This window comes from Cololabis saira, chromosome 16 (assembly GCF_033807715.1).
Source record: "Cololabis saira isolate AMF1-May2022 chromosome 16, fColSai1.1, whole genome shotgun sequence".
Taxonomy (NCBI): Eukaryota; Metazoa; Chordata; class Actinopteri; order Beloniformes; family Belonidae; genus Cololabis; species Cololabis saira.
Window position 1 is genome coordinate 37,005,068 of NC_084602.1, and position 20,833 is coordinate 37,025,900.

The 20,833-nt window shown below is 41.0% G+C and overlaps 1 protein-coding gene across 1 annotated transcript in view; it reads right to left on the reverse strand.

Moving 5' to 3' along the window:
* Window positions 1-2,483: 2,483 nt before the first annotated feature.
* Window positions 2,484-20,833, reverse strand: part of LOC133462188 (ninein-like) — a 46,948-nt gene continuing 28,598 nt past the window's right edge. Inside the window, exons 17-27 of the mRNA XM_061743330.1 lie at window positions 20,534-20,632; window positions 18,839-18,908; window positions 17,426-17,578; window positions 15,766-15,882; window positions 15,530-15,676; window positions 14,795-14,974; window positions 13,819-13,953; window positions 12,408-12,479; window positions 10,117-10,203; window positions 6,126-6,242; window positions 2,484-2,702 (exon numbers count right to left, since the gene is read on the reverse strand). Of these exons, the coding sequence (XP_061599314.1) occupies window positions 2,487-2,702; window positions 6,126-6,242; window positions 10,117-10,203; window positions 12,408-12,479; window positions 13,819-13,953; window positions 14,795-14,974; window positions 15,530-15,676; window positions 15,766-15,882; window positions 17,426-17,578; window positions 18,839-18,908; window positions 20,534-20,632 (1,393 nt within the window). The 3' untranslated portion in view covers window positions 2,484-2,486. The remainder of the gene's footprint in view (window positions 2,703-6,125; window positions 6,243-10,116; window positions 10,204-12,407; window positions 12,480-13,818; window positions 13,954-14,794; window positions 14,975-15,529; window positions 15,677-15,765; window positions 15,883-17,425; window positions 17,579-18,838; window positions 18,909-20,533; window positions 20,633-20,833) is intronic.

Sequence of the window (20,833 nt, forward strand, 5' to 3'; positions counted from 1 at the left end):
CCTGTCAACTGTATCATTGCTAAATGTACAGATGTTAATGACTCCTGTACTTTTTGTTACAACGAAACAGAAATATCTCTGCATTTATTTTTTCACTGTGACATATCCAAAAAATTTTGGAGTGATCTTGAGTTTCATTTTTTCAATGCTGCTAAATCTGTTTATTTACTTAACATTAAAGATATTATTTGTTACTTTGATTATCCTAAAGATCGTGCTCTTGAACACCTATTGCATTTTATCATTATTTATGCTAACTTCTTTATTCACAAACAAAACTTTGCTGGTCCTACTCCTAAATTTGCCCCTTTTCTACTAGAATTAAATTATCTCATTAAATCTCTTTATTTGATAAACAACAAAAAAAGCTATATATTTTTAATCAACTATGAAAAGTTTTTCCCTGTATCCTCTGACTAACCTTTTATTTATAACTGTCTTGACCTTATAATAATCAAAGAAAAACAATGTTCAAATGCATTGTTTTGAGTCTCAAATATTTTTTTGCATTCAAACACTTTTTTTCTTTGATTGAAAAACATTTTTCTGATTGAAGTGAATTTTTTTTTAATTGAAAATATATTTTTTGAGTGAAGGAATCTTTTTTTGATTGAATAATTAAGAAACAAATTTACCTCCATAGAGTTGAACACAAATCCATAATGAAATTAGAAAAGTTAGCACTTTTTGTTTAACAATGTGCAGCAAAGAAATTCACCCAATACTATTAAAATATTTAATAAAAATTACAGTTGTAGCTTCAATTTAAAAGATTTACATTGAAATCTTGAAAATGTAGGCTACATTCATGCCCCAAACTCAAGCCGATACGAAAATGACAGTTACAAATAATGTTCTGCATCAGTATTCTCCAACTTGAGGTAAAGCAGCATGTCATATTTAATAAATCACTTTCTTTCCATCCCACAAACTCTTCTCTGCCAGAATATGTGACACTAGACAAGATGGGAATGTTATTTCCGATGTCAGACTGATGAAACGCCGGACACAGTTCCAGACTTTTATTAAAATCTGCAACCAGACATGACCCTGTTTCGCTTTAGTTCTCACTCAAACTCCTTCATATGAACCTAAAACATTCACCACGACACATTCATCACCTGCAGCGTCACATGTGGCTGCAGATCATTGGCTCTTTTTTAAAATATAATTGATACAATCATAAGTGTTTGCAAATACAGTACGAGACATTTACAGTTTATTACGGAAGAGTATTAGGGCCAGGCAGGAGAAAAATAAAAATATTTTAGAGGAAGATTTTTTTTTTCATCATGCACTTTGAGAAAATAGGCGAAATGTCGAGAAAAAAGTCAAAATGTTGAGATTAATGTTGAAGTACAATTTCGAAAAAAAAAGTCAAAATGTTGATAAAAAAAATCGAAATGTTGAGAAGTGTCAAAATTTCGTGAATAAAGTTAAAATGTTGAGAGAAAAGGCGAAATTTCGACTTTATTCTTGAAATTGTATTTCAACATTAATCTCGACATTTCAACTTTTTTCTCGAAGTGCAGAATAATAAAAAAAATCTTCCCCTGTCAAATATTTTTTCTCCTGCATGGCCCTAATACTCTTCTGGAGTTTCAGGTAGTGTTCAATAAAAGATGGCTGGACTTAGTCCTTACATGATTTCATTACAGACAGACTTCTGTAGAAATAAACACATAAGATCAAAAACACAGCGAGTAACTCTTTCTTCATGATCTCTCTCTTCATTTCTCTTTGGAACGAGACAGTTATTCATTATTTTACTGCCATCAGTGTCTTCTTTCAAAAATATTCATAAAATGATAAATTATAGAGAAATAAAATGTCTGCTTTACAGTCTGACCTCAGGTTTGGTTCTTCAAAAAGGTCCAGAACGTTAAATAATTTCTTAATAAAAGAATACAATAAAAACAGTTAAAATTTACACAAAATAAAACTCTGTCAGTTTTATGGCTTTATCTGTTGCACACGTGTCCCCAGAGTACAAAAACAAAACATTTAAAACCAAAAGGTTGTAGTGCGTTACACTGCAAAAACTTAACAAGAATATTTGGCTTATTTCTAGTTAAAATGTCTCATTTTTAGTCAAAAAATCTCATTACACTTAAAACGAGACTCATCACTGGAAAAAAAACCAACAATTTTCACCTGTTTCAAGTAGATTTTCACTTAAAATAAGTAGAAAAATCTGCCAGAGGAACAAGATTTTTTTGCTTGTAATGAGAAGATAAATCTTGTTCCACTGGCAGATTTTTCTACTTATTTCAATTGAAAATTTACTTGAAACAGGTGAAAATGGTCAAATAAGTTATTTTTCTGGTGATGACTCTTGTTTTAAGTGCAATGAGATTTTTTGACTAAAAATGAGACATTTTAACTAGAAATAAGACAAATATTCCTGGTAAGATTTTTAGTTTTTGCAGTGTACAAGTGTAGTGTTTGGTCTTTGAGTCGTGCTAAAGTGTTAAAGTGGAGTTAAACTACGGGGATTTGTAGCCGTAAGGCGGTGAGTTCAGATGCGACGGGTTCAGGTCGCGGACGATCTTGTTGAGGCTGGAGATCTTCTCCTCCAGCAGGTAGTTTTTCTTCTCAGCGAGCGACTGCCGCTGCTCGGTGACCTGCAGAGTCCGGAGCAGCTGCGTGTTCTCCACGTACAGGTCCTGGATCAACACGTCCGCCTTGCCGTTCTTGTGCAGCTGGAAACGCAACAAAGTAAACCATCACAAACACTGCAGGTAAAGTGATTCCTCTCCGGTAATAATGTTGTGTTTTCAAGCCAAACTTCAGTAAAAGTACAGTTTTAATGTCAGAAATCTTAATCTAAATAGCAATTGATGGATGATGAGGCTCTTAACCCTTGTGCTGTCTTTGGGTCAAAATGACCCAATTCTTCTATCCTTCTTTCCTCCTGCCATGCTCTCTCATTCCTTCTTCCTTTCCTCTTTTACTCCTTTTTCTTCCTACCTCCCTTTCGTCATTCGTTCCTTTATTACCTTATTTGCTTTTCCTTCCTTCTTTCCTTATTTTCTCCATTCCTTCCTTCCTTCCGTCTTTCTCCATTCTTTCTTTCCTTCCTTTCTCCCTTCCTTCCATCTTTTCTCCCTTCTTTCCTCCCTTCCTTCCTCCCTTTCCTACTTCCTTCCTTCTCTTTTTTTCTTTCTCCCTTCCTTCCATCTTTTCTCCCTTCCTTACTCCCTTTCCTACTTCCTTCCTTCCTTCTTTTCTCCTTTCTCCCTCCCTTCCATCTTTCTCCCTTCCCTACTTCCTTTCTTCTTTCCTTCTTTCTCCCTTCCTTCCATCTTTTCTCCCTTCTTTCCTTCCTTCCTTCCACCTTTTCTCCCTTCTTTCCTTCCTTCCTTCCTTCCTTCCATCTTTTCTCCTTTCCTTCATTCCTTCTCTTCTCCCTTCACCCTCCCTTGACCCAAGGACAGCACAAGGGTGTGGCACAGAAAACAAACATTAAGCACCTTTGTCTCCCCCTTCTGGTAGGTAGAGGTAATTACACCAACTGTTTCCAGGCATGTTTATAGGATAAAAACTTATTTCAGACTATAATACTTATTGACAGTTTTTTTTTTCTCAGCATCAAACTTCTTTTAGATGTTTTTTCTGGGATTAAATCGAGCACAATCCTAACTGCTGCTTGCTCGAACACAACTCTGACCCCGTCCTCGACTCCTCAGTCACCACCTTGTGGTGAAAAGTTAACTTTGATGGACGTGAGGTGGGTGTGTTCATCTTTTCCTGACTTGGGCCTTTTTAAATCAAGGCTTAAAACGTATTTATTTAGAATGGCTTTTAATACCCAGTAGTATGGTGACCTTTTTACAAGATAAAATAAGATGATCCTTTATTTCTCCCTCAATGGGGAAATTCACTTTGTGCAGCAGCAGTGCACTCAACACACACATGCAGGGAAAGGGTAAAAAAGGTAAAAAATATATAATTACAAAATATATATTACTCCTTTTCTTTTATTCTATTTATTTTTTGCTCTGTCTTATGATTGCATGTTGTATTTCTGTATGTTTTATTCTGTAAAGCACTTTGGCTCACCAAGAGGTGGCTGTAAAGGGCTGTATAAATAAAGTACATTTATATTTAAATTTTACATTTTCACAACCCGTCACCATGCTGCTCTTCAAGAAAACTTCAGTAGATGTCCAATACCCCTTTTCCACCAGCGCTGAGGTCGAGGTTGCCAGATCTGACAGGTTCCAGCCCAAACGTGATGTAAAACCCACCGAAATAATGAAAAACCAGCTCGAATCAAACATCCTCTATGTTCAAACCATAAATTATTAATGTGTAATAAATTTCAAGCTTCACAACACCACGAAATAGCCAGAAAAATTTCAGGCTCCAAACAAAGACTATAATTAAATTGAGTAGATTAAAGCAAATAAAATATCAGTGAGTTTATTGTGTAAGTTTCTACTTTTCTCTGCTGTAATGGAAACTTTTTTGTTCATAATTTCTCCTAAATATTTAGTAAAAACCAGGAAAAGCAGCCCAGATTTTATCAATTGGGAAAAACTCCAGATTCTCCTTAAAACAGTTAAATAAACTTTCCCTTTTGAAAGTGTACGAAAACTTTTTAATGATGACTGGATAAATTCCCTCTAAATTAAGATTAAAAAAAAAATTAAAACCGTTGGATTGAGATTTAAGACATCATAATTTCTCCTAAATTTCCAAGGGTCTTAATATCTCAGAGGTTGTAGTGAACGATGTTGCTCTGTCTGATCACTACTGTGTTTTGTTTAAAATGACCACTGTTGCCAATCCTATGAAAGGTGAAGCAGAGGTAATCAGAAACCGTTATATAAATGATAACACCTGTGCATTATTCACCCAGGGTTTTACATCATCAACAACCCTGTCCTCAGTTCTAGTTGATAACCTTGTTAACAGTTTCAGTTCCAATGTTATGACTGTTATTGATTCTATCGCCCCAATTAAGACCAAAGTTCTGTCCGGGAGGAAAAAGTCACCCTGGAGAAACGCCACAATGGTTAAAGCACAGAGAAGGGTCTGTATGGGCCGCTCGGTAGCGCAGTGGGTTAAGCAGCGGCTCATATACTGAGGCTACAGTCCTCCTGCAGCGGTCGCAGGTTCCAATCCCGGCCTGCGCACCTTTACTGCATGTCGTCCCCATTCTCTCTCTAACCCTTTCCAGTCTGCATCTTCAATAAAGGGCCACTAGAGCCCAAAAAAATCTTAAAAAAAAAAAAAAAAGAGAAGGGCAAGCAGAACGCAAGTGGCGCAAAAACAAACTTCAGGTATATTACAAAATTTATAAAGAGAGTCTTGGCAACTATAACCTGAAACTGAAGAATGCAAGGGAATCGTATTTTTCAGAGATTATCGATAGAAACAGTAATAATACTCGCGCACTGTTTTCTGTGGTAGAAAGACTGACAAACCCTGCAGCCTCAATCCCCCCTGAACTGATGTCAAAAAAGACCTGTAATGACTTTGCTGACTTTTTCACAAACAAAATATTACAGATAAGACAAGCAATGTGCTCCACCTCAGGAATGATAACACTCTGGCCTAGTATTATTTTACTTCTTTTCTTATTCTTACCTATTTGTTATTTACTGTCTAATTATGTCTTGCCGCTTTTAATGTCAATGTAAAGCACTTTGAATTACCCCGTGTTGAATTGTGCTATATAAATAAATTTGCCTTGCCTAAATATTTATAGTAAAAACCAGGAAAAGCAGCCCAAATTTTATCAACCCGCCCAATTGGGAGGAAACCCGCTCAACCTGGCAACCCTGACTGAGGCGTCTAACAACAAAAGATTTATTTCTCCTCAAAACGATTAAATAAACCTTTCCTTTTCAAAGTGTAAGAAATGATGATGATGATTTTAATGATGACTGGATACATTCCCTCTAAAATTAATATTCAAAAATTGAGACCCTTGGATTGAGATTTAAGATATTTAAAAGGCCTTATTTTAGGAAAATGGGATTGAAGAATTTTTAAGACTTTTTAAGGACCCGCGGCCGCCCTGATAGGAGTTGAAACAGGAGGAAAAGCGTCTGTTTCTGTCTCCAGGAAAACCCGTGAGCGTCTCCAGGAAAACCCGTGAGCGTCTCCGGACCAACCTGCTCCTTCAGCTGCGACACCTTCTCCCGGAGCAGCAGCTTGACGTTGTGCAGCGACAGCTCGATCTCCCTCATCCGCTCCTCCATGAGCCTCATCTTCCTCTCTCTGTCCTCCTGCTGGAACACAGTCAGACGTGTCACCAAGCTGATGCAGATCCCAGGAAATGACCAGGATTAGACGAGGATTAAAAGAAGAAGAAGAAACTTCTGAAGAGTTTCAGAATGGAAGGAAGAAGGAAGTTCAGGAGAAGCAAGAAACAAGACACAGAACAGGTTCATTTTGGGCTATTTGCTTTATTTTTATATGATTTTAAATGACTTGTGGCACATTTCTAAAAAGACAAAGCTCTAAAAAAGACAAATAAATAAAATAAATATATATAAAATAATTCCATATAAGTACCTCTACAAAAATAATAATATTTGATGCATAAATAAAATAAACCCTACAGTGAAACAAGGTCCAGGTATTGTGGGAAAACTTTCACTAACTTATTGATGACACCACGTGACAATCATGGAACAGTAGCTAACAATAAATAAAAGATAAACAAGTAAACTTCTAACATCGTAGTGATGGAGAAACTGAAACGGGAAGGACGTGATTCACTTTGGTCGTGTTGCAGCGACAGAAACCTAAAACAGGTTTAGATAAAGACAGAAACCTAAAACAGGTTTAGATAAAAGACGCTTACATCCCTGATTGGAGACGGAGACGGGGGGGAATCTGACGGAGGAGGCTAAGACGGCGGGAAGACGCCTCAGTGCGACGCTCCTCCGTCGTCATAAGGCAACCCGTCACCAGATTTGACCTCATTCACATAAGAAAGCTCGGTTTGATCTTTAAAAACTACAAAAACGGCTGCTTTACAAAGTGCAGCTCTGCAGCGGGGATACGAACATGGGGAACAGTTCAGACGGTTAGTGTCGACATCCTGGTCCCTTCGAGAGAGAAGCAGCATCAGCATCATCAGCAGCAGGAGGAGGCGGGGTTTCCCCAGGCCCCGCCCCCCAGCGGGAGGCTCCGCCCCCAGCGGGCGGTACAGACATCGATCAGTTCAAGTCTGCAGAAACGTGCAAAAGCGAGACTCTTTCTTTCTTTCTTTGTTTCTGCGGAGCTACAATCCCCCGATGCGGCGGTAGCTGTCGGCGTGAGCCGCCCGCTGCTCCGGCACGGCGCCCTGCAGAGAGAAGGCAGGGAAATTGACCACAGCTCTGACCCCCCCCTAAACAACTACACTACAGCAGATCTTCACACCCGCTAAACCACTAAAACATCCCATTTCTCAGGCTGATTTAACACAGTTCAGTTCTGGTGCAGAGATGAGATGTTTTGATGTTTTGGACCAACTGAGCTCAGAGAGATACGGAGGCGTGTTGCATCACTTGGAAATAAATAAAAAAAGCTCTGTTTTTTGCTGTAATCTTTTTCTATTTTTTGTGGTAAAAAAAAAAAAAAAATACATAAAAACGGGGCAGAAAAAATTTCCTCGAAAAACAGAAAAAATACCTAAAACAGGGCAGAAAAAATTACCACAAACAGAAAAAATACCTAAAACAGGACGGAAAAAATTAACACAAAAAACAGGTAAAAAAAAACAAAAAACCATGAAGAGCAGAAAAAATTACCTTGAAAAACTGAAAAAATACCTAAAACATTGCAGAAAATTTCCTCGAAAAAGTGAAAGAATACCTAAAACAGGGCGGAAAAAAATATCCCAAAAAACAGAAAAAATTACCATAAAACAGGTCGGAAAAAATGTACACAAAAAACGGGTAAAAAAAAAACAAAAAACAAATGAGAAGCAGAAAAAATTATCCCGAAAAACAAAGGTTTTTTTTCTCCAAGTGAATGCAATACGCTTCCGCCGTAAAGACCAGAGCGTAAACAGCACCCCCCCCCAGCAGATCTTCACACGCTTGTGTGTAAAACCACTAAAAGATCACATTTCTCAGGCCGATTTAACACAGTTCAGTTCTGGTGCAGAGATGATGAGATGTTTTGATGTTTTGGACTAACTGAGCTCAGAGAGATACGGAGGCGTGTTGCGTCACTTGGAAATAAATAAAAAATTTTGTGGTAAAAAAACAAAACAAAAAAATACCTAAAACAGGGAAGAAAAAATTACCTTGAAAAACAGAAAAAATACCTAAAACATGGCGGAAGAAATTACCTTGAAAAACAGAAGAAATACTGAAAACATGGCAGAAAAAATTGCCACAAAAACCAGAAGAAAATACCTTAAACAGGGCAGAAAAAAATACTCCAAAAATAGAAAGAATACCTAAAACAGGGCAGAAAAAATTACCCCAAAAAACAGAATACCTAAAACAGGGCAGAGAGAATTACCTTGACAAACAGAAAAAATACCTTAGAAAAAATTACCACAAAAAACAGGGCAAAAAAAAAAAAACCCACTAGAAGCAGAAAAAATTATCCCGAAAAACAAAGCTTTTTTTCTCTCCAAGTGAATGCAATACGTTTCCATAAAGAGCGGTCCACTCACATCGTAAACCCCCCCCCCCCCCATCCATCCTCCCGGCTCCACGGAAGACCCAAGCTGACATTAATGCATCGTTACCGTAGAAACGGAAAGATTATTGTGTATTTATGTGCACATTTAAGCATCTAGAGTAAATCTACACAACAGCTCTCTAAAGTCATTTTTTTTAAATTACTGGGTAACTGATGGACTTGTGGAAAAAGTATGACTGAATTATTTATACATTTAAGCTGATTAGCGGGATGATTCATGTGTTACTTTTTAATGCATGTCTTCATGGACGTATGGATGATTTAAGTGATTTCCACGGATCGGGACGATATTGTGACTCGTGAAAACCGCCTGAACCGAGTCCGGAGGGCGAAGGTCACGGTGGCTCAAACTCCCGACTGTAAACATCAACCGTGACCAGTGGTTGCCATGGTGACGCACGCACATACTGTTAGAACTGTCCGCCCATACGCCGCCGAAGGCGATTCTCTATTTTCCCAGGGTTAGCCCAAATTATTTCACAATTGTGCCTAGTTCAGAAATACAAACTCGAATGTACAATTCACACAGAATAAAGAAATCAAGTATTAAAAGAAAGGAAATGATCTGCAGAGGATCACTGGTAGCTACCAGACCGCTTAAATCCACACTCCATATATTCCATAAAAGGAGCCCAAATGTTTTGAAATAATGATAGTTTGCCCTTTGTAATGTAAGTAATCTTTTCCATAAGTAAAGTTGTAGACATCAGTTTCTAGGCGATTTGTCTTATTAGACGAAGTAAAAGTTAACTGTGCCCTGTTTTTTCATTTATTTCCATATTTATGTTTTGATCTCTACATTTCTTTTTTGTGCATCTGTACTGTATGAAAAGTTGTTTATTTAAGTCAGATTTATCACGCGGCTTCTTAATAACGTTAGCAACAGTAAGTAAGGACTTAACCGGTATCATTCATTAGTGTCAGCTGTGTCTTCCGTAACTAACCGAGGGGGAGAAACTAACGTACATCCACAGAAACACTGATGTTTATTGACGTTTCACACGAACTGCAACTACGTCACCCCGGAGGTGCAGAAACAAACCAAAGACCGGGTTCAGAAGCAGAACCGGACACGACGCAGCAAACACCCAACCCCGAAGACAAACACTACATGTGGATGAGGAGACACACAAATCCACGTATCAAACTAAAGGAAATGGAAAACAAATAAATAAAACACACAAGGATCACCGTGAGGACGGGACACTCAGGCGTTCCACAACTTTTAAACCACTTTGACTTCTTCGTTGAGTTTAAGTAATAAAAATATTGAAAACGGTTTGATCCCGTTACGAAACATCAGCCGTGAAGAGCACGGCTCCCCGTTAACGACGAGGTTAGAAGTAAAACAGCAGAAACAAAACCAGGATGTGATGAAAGAAGGTGAGAGAGAGAAACCAGAAGGACGTGAAGGTGAAGATGCAGGAGATCAAACTAAAAGGGATGGAAACGAACCTGCCCGTTGTCCGGATCGTCACCGCGGTGTCGGGGAACCCGGTGAGGCGACGGCGGCAGCAGTCCCACCAGCTGGGCCTGAAACGTCTGCAGGAGGAAACGAGTTCATGAAACCGCTGCCATCGTTTCAAACTAAATTTAAGACCAATTAAAGCTGCAAGCAGCGATGAACGGTCCTCCACCCTTGTGCACGTTCACGCTGCAGTGGAAGCTTGTATGACTTGATGTAGATTCTTCAGACCTGGACATTTAGCGGATGAAACCACCCACGACTCTCTACACCAAACCATTCAAATGTTATGGCAGAAAGTAGGAACTATCAGATATCGACCAATCAGAAGAAGGGGCGGGGCTAATTTGCATCTATTATGGTCAAGTACTCAAAACCGAGTTCGATGACACCACCCACGAGTCTTTATGTCAAATCATTCAAAAGTTATGGCAGAGAATACACGAATCCGGTGACCGGTTTGTGTGCGCCGCCATCTTGCGGCGGCGCCATCGCTGCGGTGACAGGTGTCAATCTGCCACCGCAGCGCTGTTATTGTAACCTGACGCTCTACAGCATCATTATAGCTGGATTGATGATGTTAGACAGTGGCCTTCCATAAATAATGAAGGTATCTTAAATTAATGCTGATGTTAATTTATAAATAATGATTTGTTTGAGCGATAAGCAGGAAAGAATAGAGGAATAGGGAGATAAGGGAGTGTATGATTAAACACTGTAATATAGCATACGTTACGTGTGACGTTAGCAGCGCGAAATGTAATCATTATGGAAAGGCTACGTGATTAAAAAAAACAACAACACCTGTTTATGTTTTGTTTTATTTTAGGTATCGAAAAATATTTTATTGATCGCCTGGCGTCCGATGACCAAAAAAAACGCAATTACAGGTCTCTAATTGAAGGGCAGAACTATCTCAGCTCCGGATGATACAGAATACATACATACATAACCCCAATCTTCAGATAAAACTAGTTTGTTGAGGAAAAAATATCAACTCTATTTGTAGCTGCAGAAGAAAAAAATAATCTCACGAGGAAAAAAAAATATTGCTCACGCCTCGGAGCCTCTTCAACATAATATAGCGGTAAAAAAAAAAGAAAAGAGAAGTAAGAGTAATAAAAAAGATGTACTGTATGTTGTACTATTATACAAATGTATTGAAACACATGGCGAGTCAAACATTTACCAAAGCAGCTCCCAAACACTAAACAAGGTAGTAAGACGTGGGTTGTGCAGAACTGCGGCAGTAAATCCTCATCGGAGCTCCATTCTTTAGTAGTGATTTCATATGGATCCAGACCGTTAATAATCATTATTTTCTTCATATACCGCTCCCTGGCTTCCTTGTTTAAGGTATCCCGGTAAATTCCAGTTCCTTTCCAGCAGTTTAACATCTTTTTTTTGCGTTCCGTCTGTTCACTTGGTGAAACAGAAAAGTAGTTTTGAAAGTCCGTCCCGTCTTCATTCACTATCAAAACAAATGCACGTGACCGGGACAGGAGTTTTCCGATGATACAAATACATTAAGAGAGCCTGGCAGGGAGCGGAGTAATAGATCCATGGGAGTGGAGCATGGATCTATAAACGTATATATGTCTATGGGCTGGAGCGGAGGAGCGGAGCCGCCACCGCAGTAATGGCGGCCGCTCGACTTCCGGGTTTTGCTGGATTCGTGTATAGGAAACTACTAGAAAACTCAAGCCCCAAAATACGGTTTGACGTACATGCACGAAAATCGCTACACACCTGTATCATATCGCAACTTAAAGAAAAGTCTCTTGGCGCCATGGCCGAAACCGAACAGGAAGTCGGCCATTTTGAATTAATCATGTAATTTTGGTGCAATTTATGCCATTGCTTCGGCCATTAATACGGCCCGAACCGTAACGTGCACCCAGGGGTGTTATACATCAAAATGTGCGTCTCCATCCTGCGACGATGCGCATTACTTTTCTCTTTCAAAAGTGTTACCGTGGCGACGCTAGACGCCAAAAAGCGCGCCCACCCTTCATCTGATTGGTCCATATTTGATAGTTCATATTTTCTGCCATAACTTTTGAATGGTTTCACATAAAGAGTCATGGGTGGTGTCATCGGACTCAGTTTTGAGTACTTGACCTTTATGGGTGAAAATTGCACGGGCAAGGGCCCGTTCACCGCTGCTTGCAGCTTTAATTTTGCATTTGTTCTCTTTTTCCCGGACATTGAAATCAGGGCCAGAGAAACCTGGGATGAACAGTGAACGTGTGAATGCTGCGAGTGGTGACTTGTGACGAACCTCCAGCACCTGAGACGACAGCCGGGCCATCTGGGCTTTCAGCGCCTCGTTCTCCTGCTGAAGGCTCTCCAGCTCTGTGCAGCTCCGCCCGGCACCGGTACCGGAACCCTGGAAACAGTTCAGAGCTGTAACTTCATCACCGCCATCACGAGGAGAGATGCACCGATCCATCGGTATCGGGTGATAATAATATAATCGGTTTTGATCGGCGTTGTCAAAATAATAGTTCAGGACATTCCTGCATATGTTCTGGGAATGCGACCGTTTACAAAGTTATTGGAATTCAATTCATTCCCTTACACCAGAGCTTTTCAACTGGTTTTGTCCAAGGAACAATCATTATAACCAGGAAGCAACTCGGGGACCAACTGCATTTGGGGATGTTTGTTTTATTTTGCACCTTGCTTTTAAATAAAAGTATGGGCCTATATAGGTTATTTATTAACATCAGTGTATATTTTTATTTGCACTTTTTGCTATAAAAAAAAAAAAAAAACAGTCAATGAAAAATGAACAATAGGAAGCCAAGAGGGCTTATAATATTACAAAGTTCACTCTCACTCATTTGACATCATTTGGATGGGTAAATTATTCACAAAAATTAATAGTAAATGGAAAATAAATTGAGTCTAAATAAATATATATTTTTTAAATTATCGTTTCCCGGTCTCTGACATTTGGATGTTCTAGAGAGTTTCCTCACACGCAGCGGATGCTACCGCTAAAGCTTTCACAAAGCTTAATGATTAATAATTAATTTTTTAATTTAAGATTTAATTCCATTAACCTTAGTTTTCCACAGGAAAACTAAGGTCTCAACTCAAGTCTCAACTTTTAGAGAGTGACATGTCTGCTGGTGTCTGTGTTGCTGCACATGTTGTACATAATTATTACCACAGGAAAGCTGAAGCTAGTGAGCTACACTTACTCTTTGTAACTGAGTCTAAGTCGTCTCTAAGAGTCTCTAGAGGGTGAAATATTGCATATTGCCTCAGCCTGAAATAAAACAGTCAATTCATGATACTTTCTCATCTCCTAATTTTTATACCTAATAATACAATGTCAGTGTTTGTACATGAGACAACAATATTGACGAATTTATGGATTTCACGCTGTGATCTGCAATATTGGGATCGGCAGATACTGGTTTTGGAGATCGGTGATCGGCCCTCCAAATCCTGATGGTGCATCTCTAATCACAAGGACCCCCTGCCCCGGTCCAGTACCCCCCGGTCCAGTACCCCCCGGCCCAGTACCCCCCCGGTCCAGTACCCCCCGGTCCAGTACCCCCCCGGTCCAGTACCCCCCGGTCCAGTACCCCCCGGTCCAGTACCCCCCCGGTCCAGTACCCCCCCGGTCCAGTACCCCCCCGGTCCAGTACCCCCCGGTCCGGTACCCCCCGGCCAAGTACCTGGGTCTGGTCCTGCTGGGCCTGCAGCTCCTGCAGCTCCTGCTTCAGCGCCTGGTTCTCCTGCTCCAGCGCCCGGACCAGGCTGCGCTGGCCCGGCTGCTTGTGCTTCAGCAGGGCGGCGTCCAGCTGCCGGACCTGCGGGCAGAGCAGAGGTTGGTACCGGGTCATGCCGGGACGGCTGACCCTGCATTCACACTGAACGCGTAAAAAATCGCCTGACGCATCGCGCTGCTTTGGATCGATGTAGCAAATAAAATCGTTCATCCATCCAGCTCCTCAACCATCGTGTTTCACATGAGTAAATCAAATTCAAGTAAAAACAGCATTAATTCCTGATGAAATAAGTTTGTTAGTGCACAGCTCTGCTCATGTACGCATGTGAATGAGTGTACGTTTGTGTACATGAAAGTACAATCTGCATTGAGGGTTCTTGCTTTGGGAATCCCGGTCTGTGATTGGACGCTGCCTCGGTGTCGGCGCTGCTCATTTGCATACACTGCAAAAACTCAAAAATATAGAGAATATAAATAAAAATAAATAAATATAAATATAAGAATATTTGTCTTATTTCTAGTTAAAATGTCTCATTTTTAGTCAAAAAAAAAAAACTCAAAACAAGACTCATCACTGGAAAAAACAACAATTTTCACCTGTTTCAAGTTTCAATTTTCACTTAAAATAAGTAGAAAAATCTGCCAGTGGAACAAGATTTTTTTGCTTGTAATGAGAAGATAAATCTTGAGGGGCAATAAGATAAAAAAAAATACTGCTTGTTTAACTTGAAATAAGACAAATATTCCTGGTAAGATTTTGAGTTTTTGCAGTGTAAAGTTGAGATTCTGCCTCTCGACACACGTTTTCATAGAAACTGAATGGCAGCCGGCTGCCTGTGACGCCAGTGACGCCCTCAGTGTGAATGCAGGGTAACGGTAACAGCGATGACGGTGGGTGGGGGGTGGAGGAGGCCCGGCCTCACCTTCTCCCGGGCCTGCAGCAGGTCGGCCCGGACGCCCCGGACCTCGGCCTGCAGCCGCTCGTTCTCCTGCCGCAGCAGCGTCTGCTCCAGCAGCCGGGACCGTTCCTCCCGCAGCAGCTTCTTGTTCTGGCTCTGGTTCTGCAGGCCGCCGGAGTGCAGCGCCAGCTCCAGCATCTGGTTCTGAGGGGAGAGGATAACGGTCACCTAAACAGTCTGAATGTGGGATTTCAGACGTCTTTACTGGTCGACGATGACGTGGAGAAATACAGAACATAAGCAGAGAATCTATGGAGGATCACACAGGTCCAGGGAGCAAACCTAACAGTCACTTTTAGCAGTTTGGGATTTTTACTTGTAATTTTTGTGTGTTTAATTATTGCTGTGTTTGTTTTAGCATTTATTTGTTCTTAAACTTCTGTTAAGCACTTTAAGAGAGAGAGAGAATAGATAGATAAATAGATAGAGACAGACAGAGAGAAAGATATAGAGAGATAGTTTATAGTTTTATTTGGATCCCCATTATTCTATTCTTCCTGGGGTCCGACACATAAAATACAGACACATAATATACAGAACAAGACAAAAAATTAAAAGCAAACCTAAAGAGGTAGTAAAGAAAAAGAAAAGAAACATAGAAAAGAAAAAAGTAAAAAAAAAAGAAGGAAATTCTACTACAAAATATATTCTATACCCGGGCCACCGAGGACCGTTTCCCTGAGCGTTGGCAAGTCTCACCTTGTCGTTGGCGTTCTGCAGCTGCTTCTGCAGCGCTGCAACTTCCTGCTTCAGAGCGTCTCTCTCCTGCTGCAGGACACGCAGGTCGGTCCTGAGACGGGAGCTCTGCCGGCCGACGGCCTGCAGGCTTTCCTCCGCCGTCTTCACCTGCAGGGGGACAGAGAACAGTCCATCAGTGGTCCAGTAGCGTCCTCACGTCCTCCACCAGGCGTTCAGACGGAGCTGCAGATCCTCACCTTCTCCCCGAGGTCAGAGAGCTGCCGGGAGAGCAGCTCATTCCTCGTCTGCAGCCGCGCGGCGTCCTCCAGGGACCGGGTCAGCTCCGCCTCCAGGGCCAACACACAGGCCGCCGTCTGACACACAAACACCGCCCGTTAACCAGCAGGGCTGGAGCAATATATGTCCCACGAAATCTCGCGATACAAAAACATCACGATACGTGTCGTGGAAGTGACAAATTGTAGCGCGATATTGGGTTATTAATATTAATGTACGGTATTGTGTTTACTAGTAACATCCTATTGGTGCAGCGGGATCACGTGACGACCTCGACCCGTGGACGAAGAAAGTTGAGAAAAAGTCGAAATCTCGAGAAAAAAGTCAAAATGTCGAGAAAAGTTCGAAATGACGAGAAAAAAGTCGAAATGTCGAGAAAAAAGTCGAAATGTCAAGATTAATGTTGAAGTACAATTTCGAGAAAAAAAGTCGAAATGTTGAGAAAAAAGTCAAAATGTCGAGAAAAAAGTCAAATTTGTTGAGACCACGAAATTTCGCGATACAAAAACGTCACGATACGTGTCGTGGAGGTGACAAACTGTAGCGCAATATTGGGTTATTAATATTAATGTATTGTGTTTACTAGTAACATCCTATTGGTGCAGCGGGATCACGTGACGACCTCGACCCGTGGACGTAAAAAGTCGAGAAAAAGTCAAAATCTCGAGAAAAAAGTCAAAATGTTGTGAAAAAATTCGAAATGACGAGAAAAAAGTCGAAATGTCGAGATTAATGTTGAAGTACAATTTCGAGAAAAAAAGTCAAAATGTCGAGAAAAAAGTCAAAATGTCGAGAAAAAAGTCGAAATGTTGAGAAAAAAGTCGAAATGTCGAGACCACAAAATTTTGCGATACAAAAACGTCACGATACGTGTCATGGAGGTGACATCTGTAGCGCGATATTGGGTTATTAATATATTGTTTACTAGTAACATCCTATTGGTGCAGCGGGATCACGTGACGACCTCGACCCGCGGACCAAAATCTGACTCCGCTCAGAAGAAACTAGTACCATTTTGAGGTCACCGATCACGGGACTCTTGGGGGGTTTTGAGCTCGGAACTTTTACTTAGGTGAGCATGAATTAATCTTTTTTATGATGTAAAGATGTAAAGCTCTGGCACAAGATCAATAACAGTCATGTTGCATTTGGAGTTTGGGACTTCTCATAGTTTATTTATTTACTTTTATTTATTTAATTTTAGTTGTTAAATTTCTGGAAAAGAAAAAAGTCAAGTCATACATGAGAGAAACTATTCAGTTTGTGGCAAAATATTTGTACTTGTCTGAAACTGAAGATGCATAATGCAAACCTGACATTTACTTTTAGTTCAGTTTGTGGAAAATGGTTGGCCTGGCTTTCTCTTTAAAACTTAAACAGTTATAAAGCATTACAAACTGTAACGCACAGCATTGTTTTGTATCTTTCAAATAAAAGACATTTTTTTCCAGTCATATCTTCCTCATTCAAGGTTGTTAAGAAAATACTGCTATAATATCATATCATTATTGTGACCTCAATATCGTGTATTGTACCGTATCGTGACATTAGTGTATCGTTACACCCCTAGTAACCAGCCACCACCACCGAACCGCCGCCATGGATCCGTCGGGGTCTCACCTCGCTCTCGTCCTCGGGGGGAAGCTCCTCCGTCGCCAGCGCCGCCAGCCGTCGCCGCAGGCCGTCCGAGTCGGCGGCGTTCTCCGCCTGTCTCTCCACCAGCAGCCCGTTCTCGTCCTGCAGCTGCCGGCTCTGAGAACGCAGCTCGGAAATCTGGGGAGAAACGAGGAACCTCAGGAAAACCAGACACAACTCATCGTCTCGGGCCAGAACCTCACAGCTCGATTTTACGGTTCTGATCCATCCGGAAGGCGTTTGTCCCAAGTTCATCGTGTTTTTATTCGTTTATTCACATCCAGAGTATCTTAGCCGACTCCCTAACGTCTCCTCCTGACAAGAGCTGAGAGTCCATGTCTCTCTTTAGTCGTGCTTTACAGAGACGAGATCCCAAACCAACAAGAGGGTCCCATTGATACCCCTTTTCCACCAAACTGGTTCCAGTGCTGGTTCTGGTTCACAACTCGTTCAACTTGGGAACCAGCTGAGAACCGGTTTGTTTTTCCACAGCTCGGTGCTAAGAGGAGCCACGTCATTACGTCTCTGGAAACGTCAGTTACGTCTCTGCGTTTGCGTGAAAGTTGCAGCAACAACCAGGTATCTGCTCTAACAGGACTTGGTCCACGTAGCTCCTCCGTGGACACATCTCTAAAAGACAGGTTGTCTCCTCCTCCCATGATGCTTTGCTGCATCCAGATTAATTCTTATTTGAAAATGTCTCCGTCTCCCAGTCTTGCCTTAATAAATCCACCCCCTCCGCTTACGTAAGCGGTTCTTTCCTCTAGACAAAGTTAAATTTAAGACTTTTTAATACCATTTTCAAACTAAATTTAAGACCAAAAAGACAGTCACACACTATGAACCCAATGTCCGGAGAAACTGGAATTTTTGAGCCATTTGTCGCTAAATTTCAAGCTTCACAACACCACTTTATAGCCAAAGAAAAGGTTCAGACTCCAAACAAAGACAAAATTAAATTGAGCAGATTAAAACAAATATAATATCAGTTAGTTTATTGTGTAAGTTTCTAGTTTTCTCTGCCATAATGGAAACTTTTTTGTTAATAATTTCTCCTAAATATTTAGTAAAAACCAGGAAAAGCAGCCCAAATTTTATCAACCCGGCCAGTCCTATATTTTTCAGCCCAATTGGGCTGAAACTCGCTCAACCTGGCAACCCTGACTGAGGTGTCTAACAACTGGTAAACAGATTTATTTCTCCTCAAAACTATTAAATAATCTTTTCCTTTTCAGCGTAAGGACGTGCAGCCGCCCTGAAGGCCGACGATGATCTGTTGATCTGAATCAGGCGTGTTCATGTGTTTTTTTAGACACACTGCCTTCCCAAGATCCCTTCTTTCAGCTAACGGTTTCACAACTCTGTCATGAATCTGCGCCGGCTCGGCCATTTCAATACCTGCTTCTTAAAATGATCCTCCGCCTTTTGTGCTGCAAACTTCTCCTTCTTCAAGTGCTCCAACGTTTGTCTGCAACAGAGAATAAAAGAGAAGAAGAAGAAGTGAGCTGGAGCGGTTGAGACTAAACTTGCTAAATATCGTCGTCAACGAACCTTTATCACCTGAGGAAAACGAGACGCAACGAAAATGCTGGTCATGTGGCGATAACGATAATTAAATATATAATGCAATATCGTAGAGGAATAAAACCAGACTAAAATGTAGATTACTAAATAAAATGTGTTTTCATTTTCGTTGACCAAGACGAGAGGAAATGTTCCAACAAAGGTCCTTAATGTCCATGTTTTCAATAGTTTCCTCTGGTTTAGTCTTTAAACCAGTTTAGTTTTTAGATCTTTGGATCCACTTTCCTACATAGACGTGGAAAAGAAAACCCAATGTGTCGTGGAAAAAGAAAAAGACGGGGAGAAATGCGGAAAAATAAATATGTTGTAAACTCAAATTAGAGTCTTCTGTATCTGGAATGAATGTATTCTTGAGTCTATAAGGTAACAATAATATAATAATAAGATAACCTTGTTTGAATTGTAAAATGGGTTTGGCTAAATACAATCTTTGACTAAAACTAGACTAAAATGGTCCTGGACAATTCTGACTAAAATAAGACTAAAATGCTCAAGACTTTTAGTCGACTGAAACTTGACACGACTAAAAGGAGAATGACCGTGACTAAAACTAATAAAAACTAAAATGATAGCTTGACCCAAAGACTAGACTAAAACTAAAATTTAAACAGGCTGGAAAAAAAACACTAACTCCATCCATCCATCCATCCATCCATCCTTTCGTCCTTCCATCTAAAGTTGCTTTCGTCAACAAAGATTATGACTAAATATTGTCGTCAACAAACCTGAGGAAAATGAGACGCAACGAAAATGCAATATTGTAGAGGAATAAAAACCAGACTTAAAGCAGCACAATGTAACTTTTAGCTTTTGTTGAGTTTGGCGGCTCTGTGAGGTTAATCAACCTTTGAACTTGTTTTGTCATTATGAAACTGTCACATGCTTGGCTAACAGAAGTCACGGCAGCCACTTCCTGATCTACTCAGGTTTTGAACTGTCCTGGTGACAGTGGTCAGCTGTAATGTCAGGACTCAATCACACGTTATCACTTCCACCCCATTGTCTACTGTCTAATTGTTTAGTGTTCATTGTCCTTATATGGTAATTTCATGTCAAGTTTCTTAATAAAAGCATCATGCAGAGGGGAGGAACTTGGGGAAGCTCAGGAGTTCTCTATGAGGGCCACGTTGCCCTGCACTCCTCTGCTCTCCCCCTCCTGCAGGAGTGCGCTAAAAACCCATTCCAAAGTAGTCTGTGTCTTTCCTCGTTATGAATTTATGTAATGTTGATTTGGACCCGACAGCTCCTTTGGACAAAAGCGGTAGTGCTTTACCAGTAGTGTGGCAGGGTTCCTACCATGCTCCTCAAAGTTACGTAGTGCCAGTGAAGGCGATACAGACCCCCTCAGACCATGACAGAGGTTCATTAAACCTGTTGGAAGTTGATGTACCATCACAATGATGATGATGAAATATTAGATTAAGGTGGAAAAGTTACATAGTGCCGCTTTAAATGGTCCTGGACAATTCTGACTAAAACAAGACTAAAATGCTCAGAGTTTGTTCTTACATCAGCTCCTCCTGGACGTCTCTCAGGTCTCCGTCCTTCAGCGCCGAGATCTTCTGCCTCAGGACGCCGTTCTCCTCGGCCAGGCGGCTGGTCTCGGACCTGCGGGGGAGAGAGAGGAGACCCAGGTCAGAGGAGGTCTGGACTCGGGGTCCAGGATCCAGGACTCAGATCTGAGCTGGTCTACGGGGGTGGAAGGAGCTCGGGGGGGCTGTGACATCACACTGGGCTCTAGGGCTGTGACATCACACCGGGCTCTAGGGCTGTGACATCACACCGGGCTCTAGGGGGCTGTGACATCAC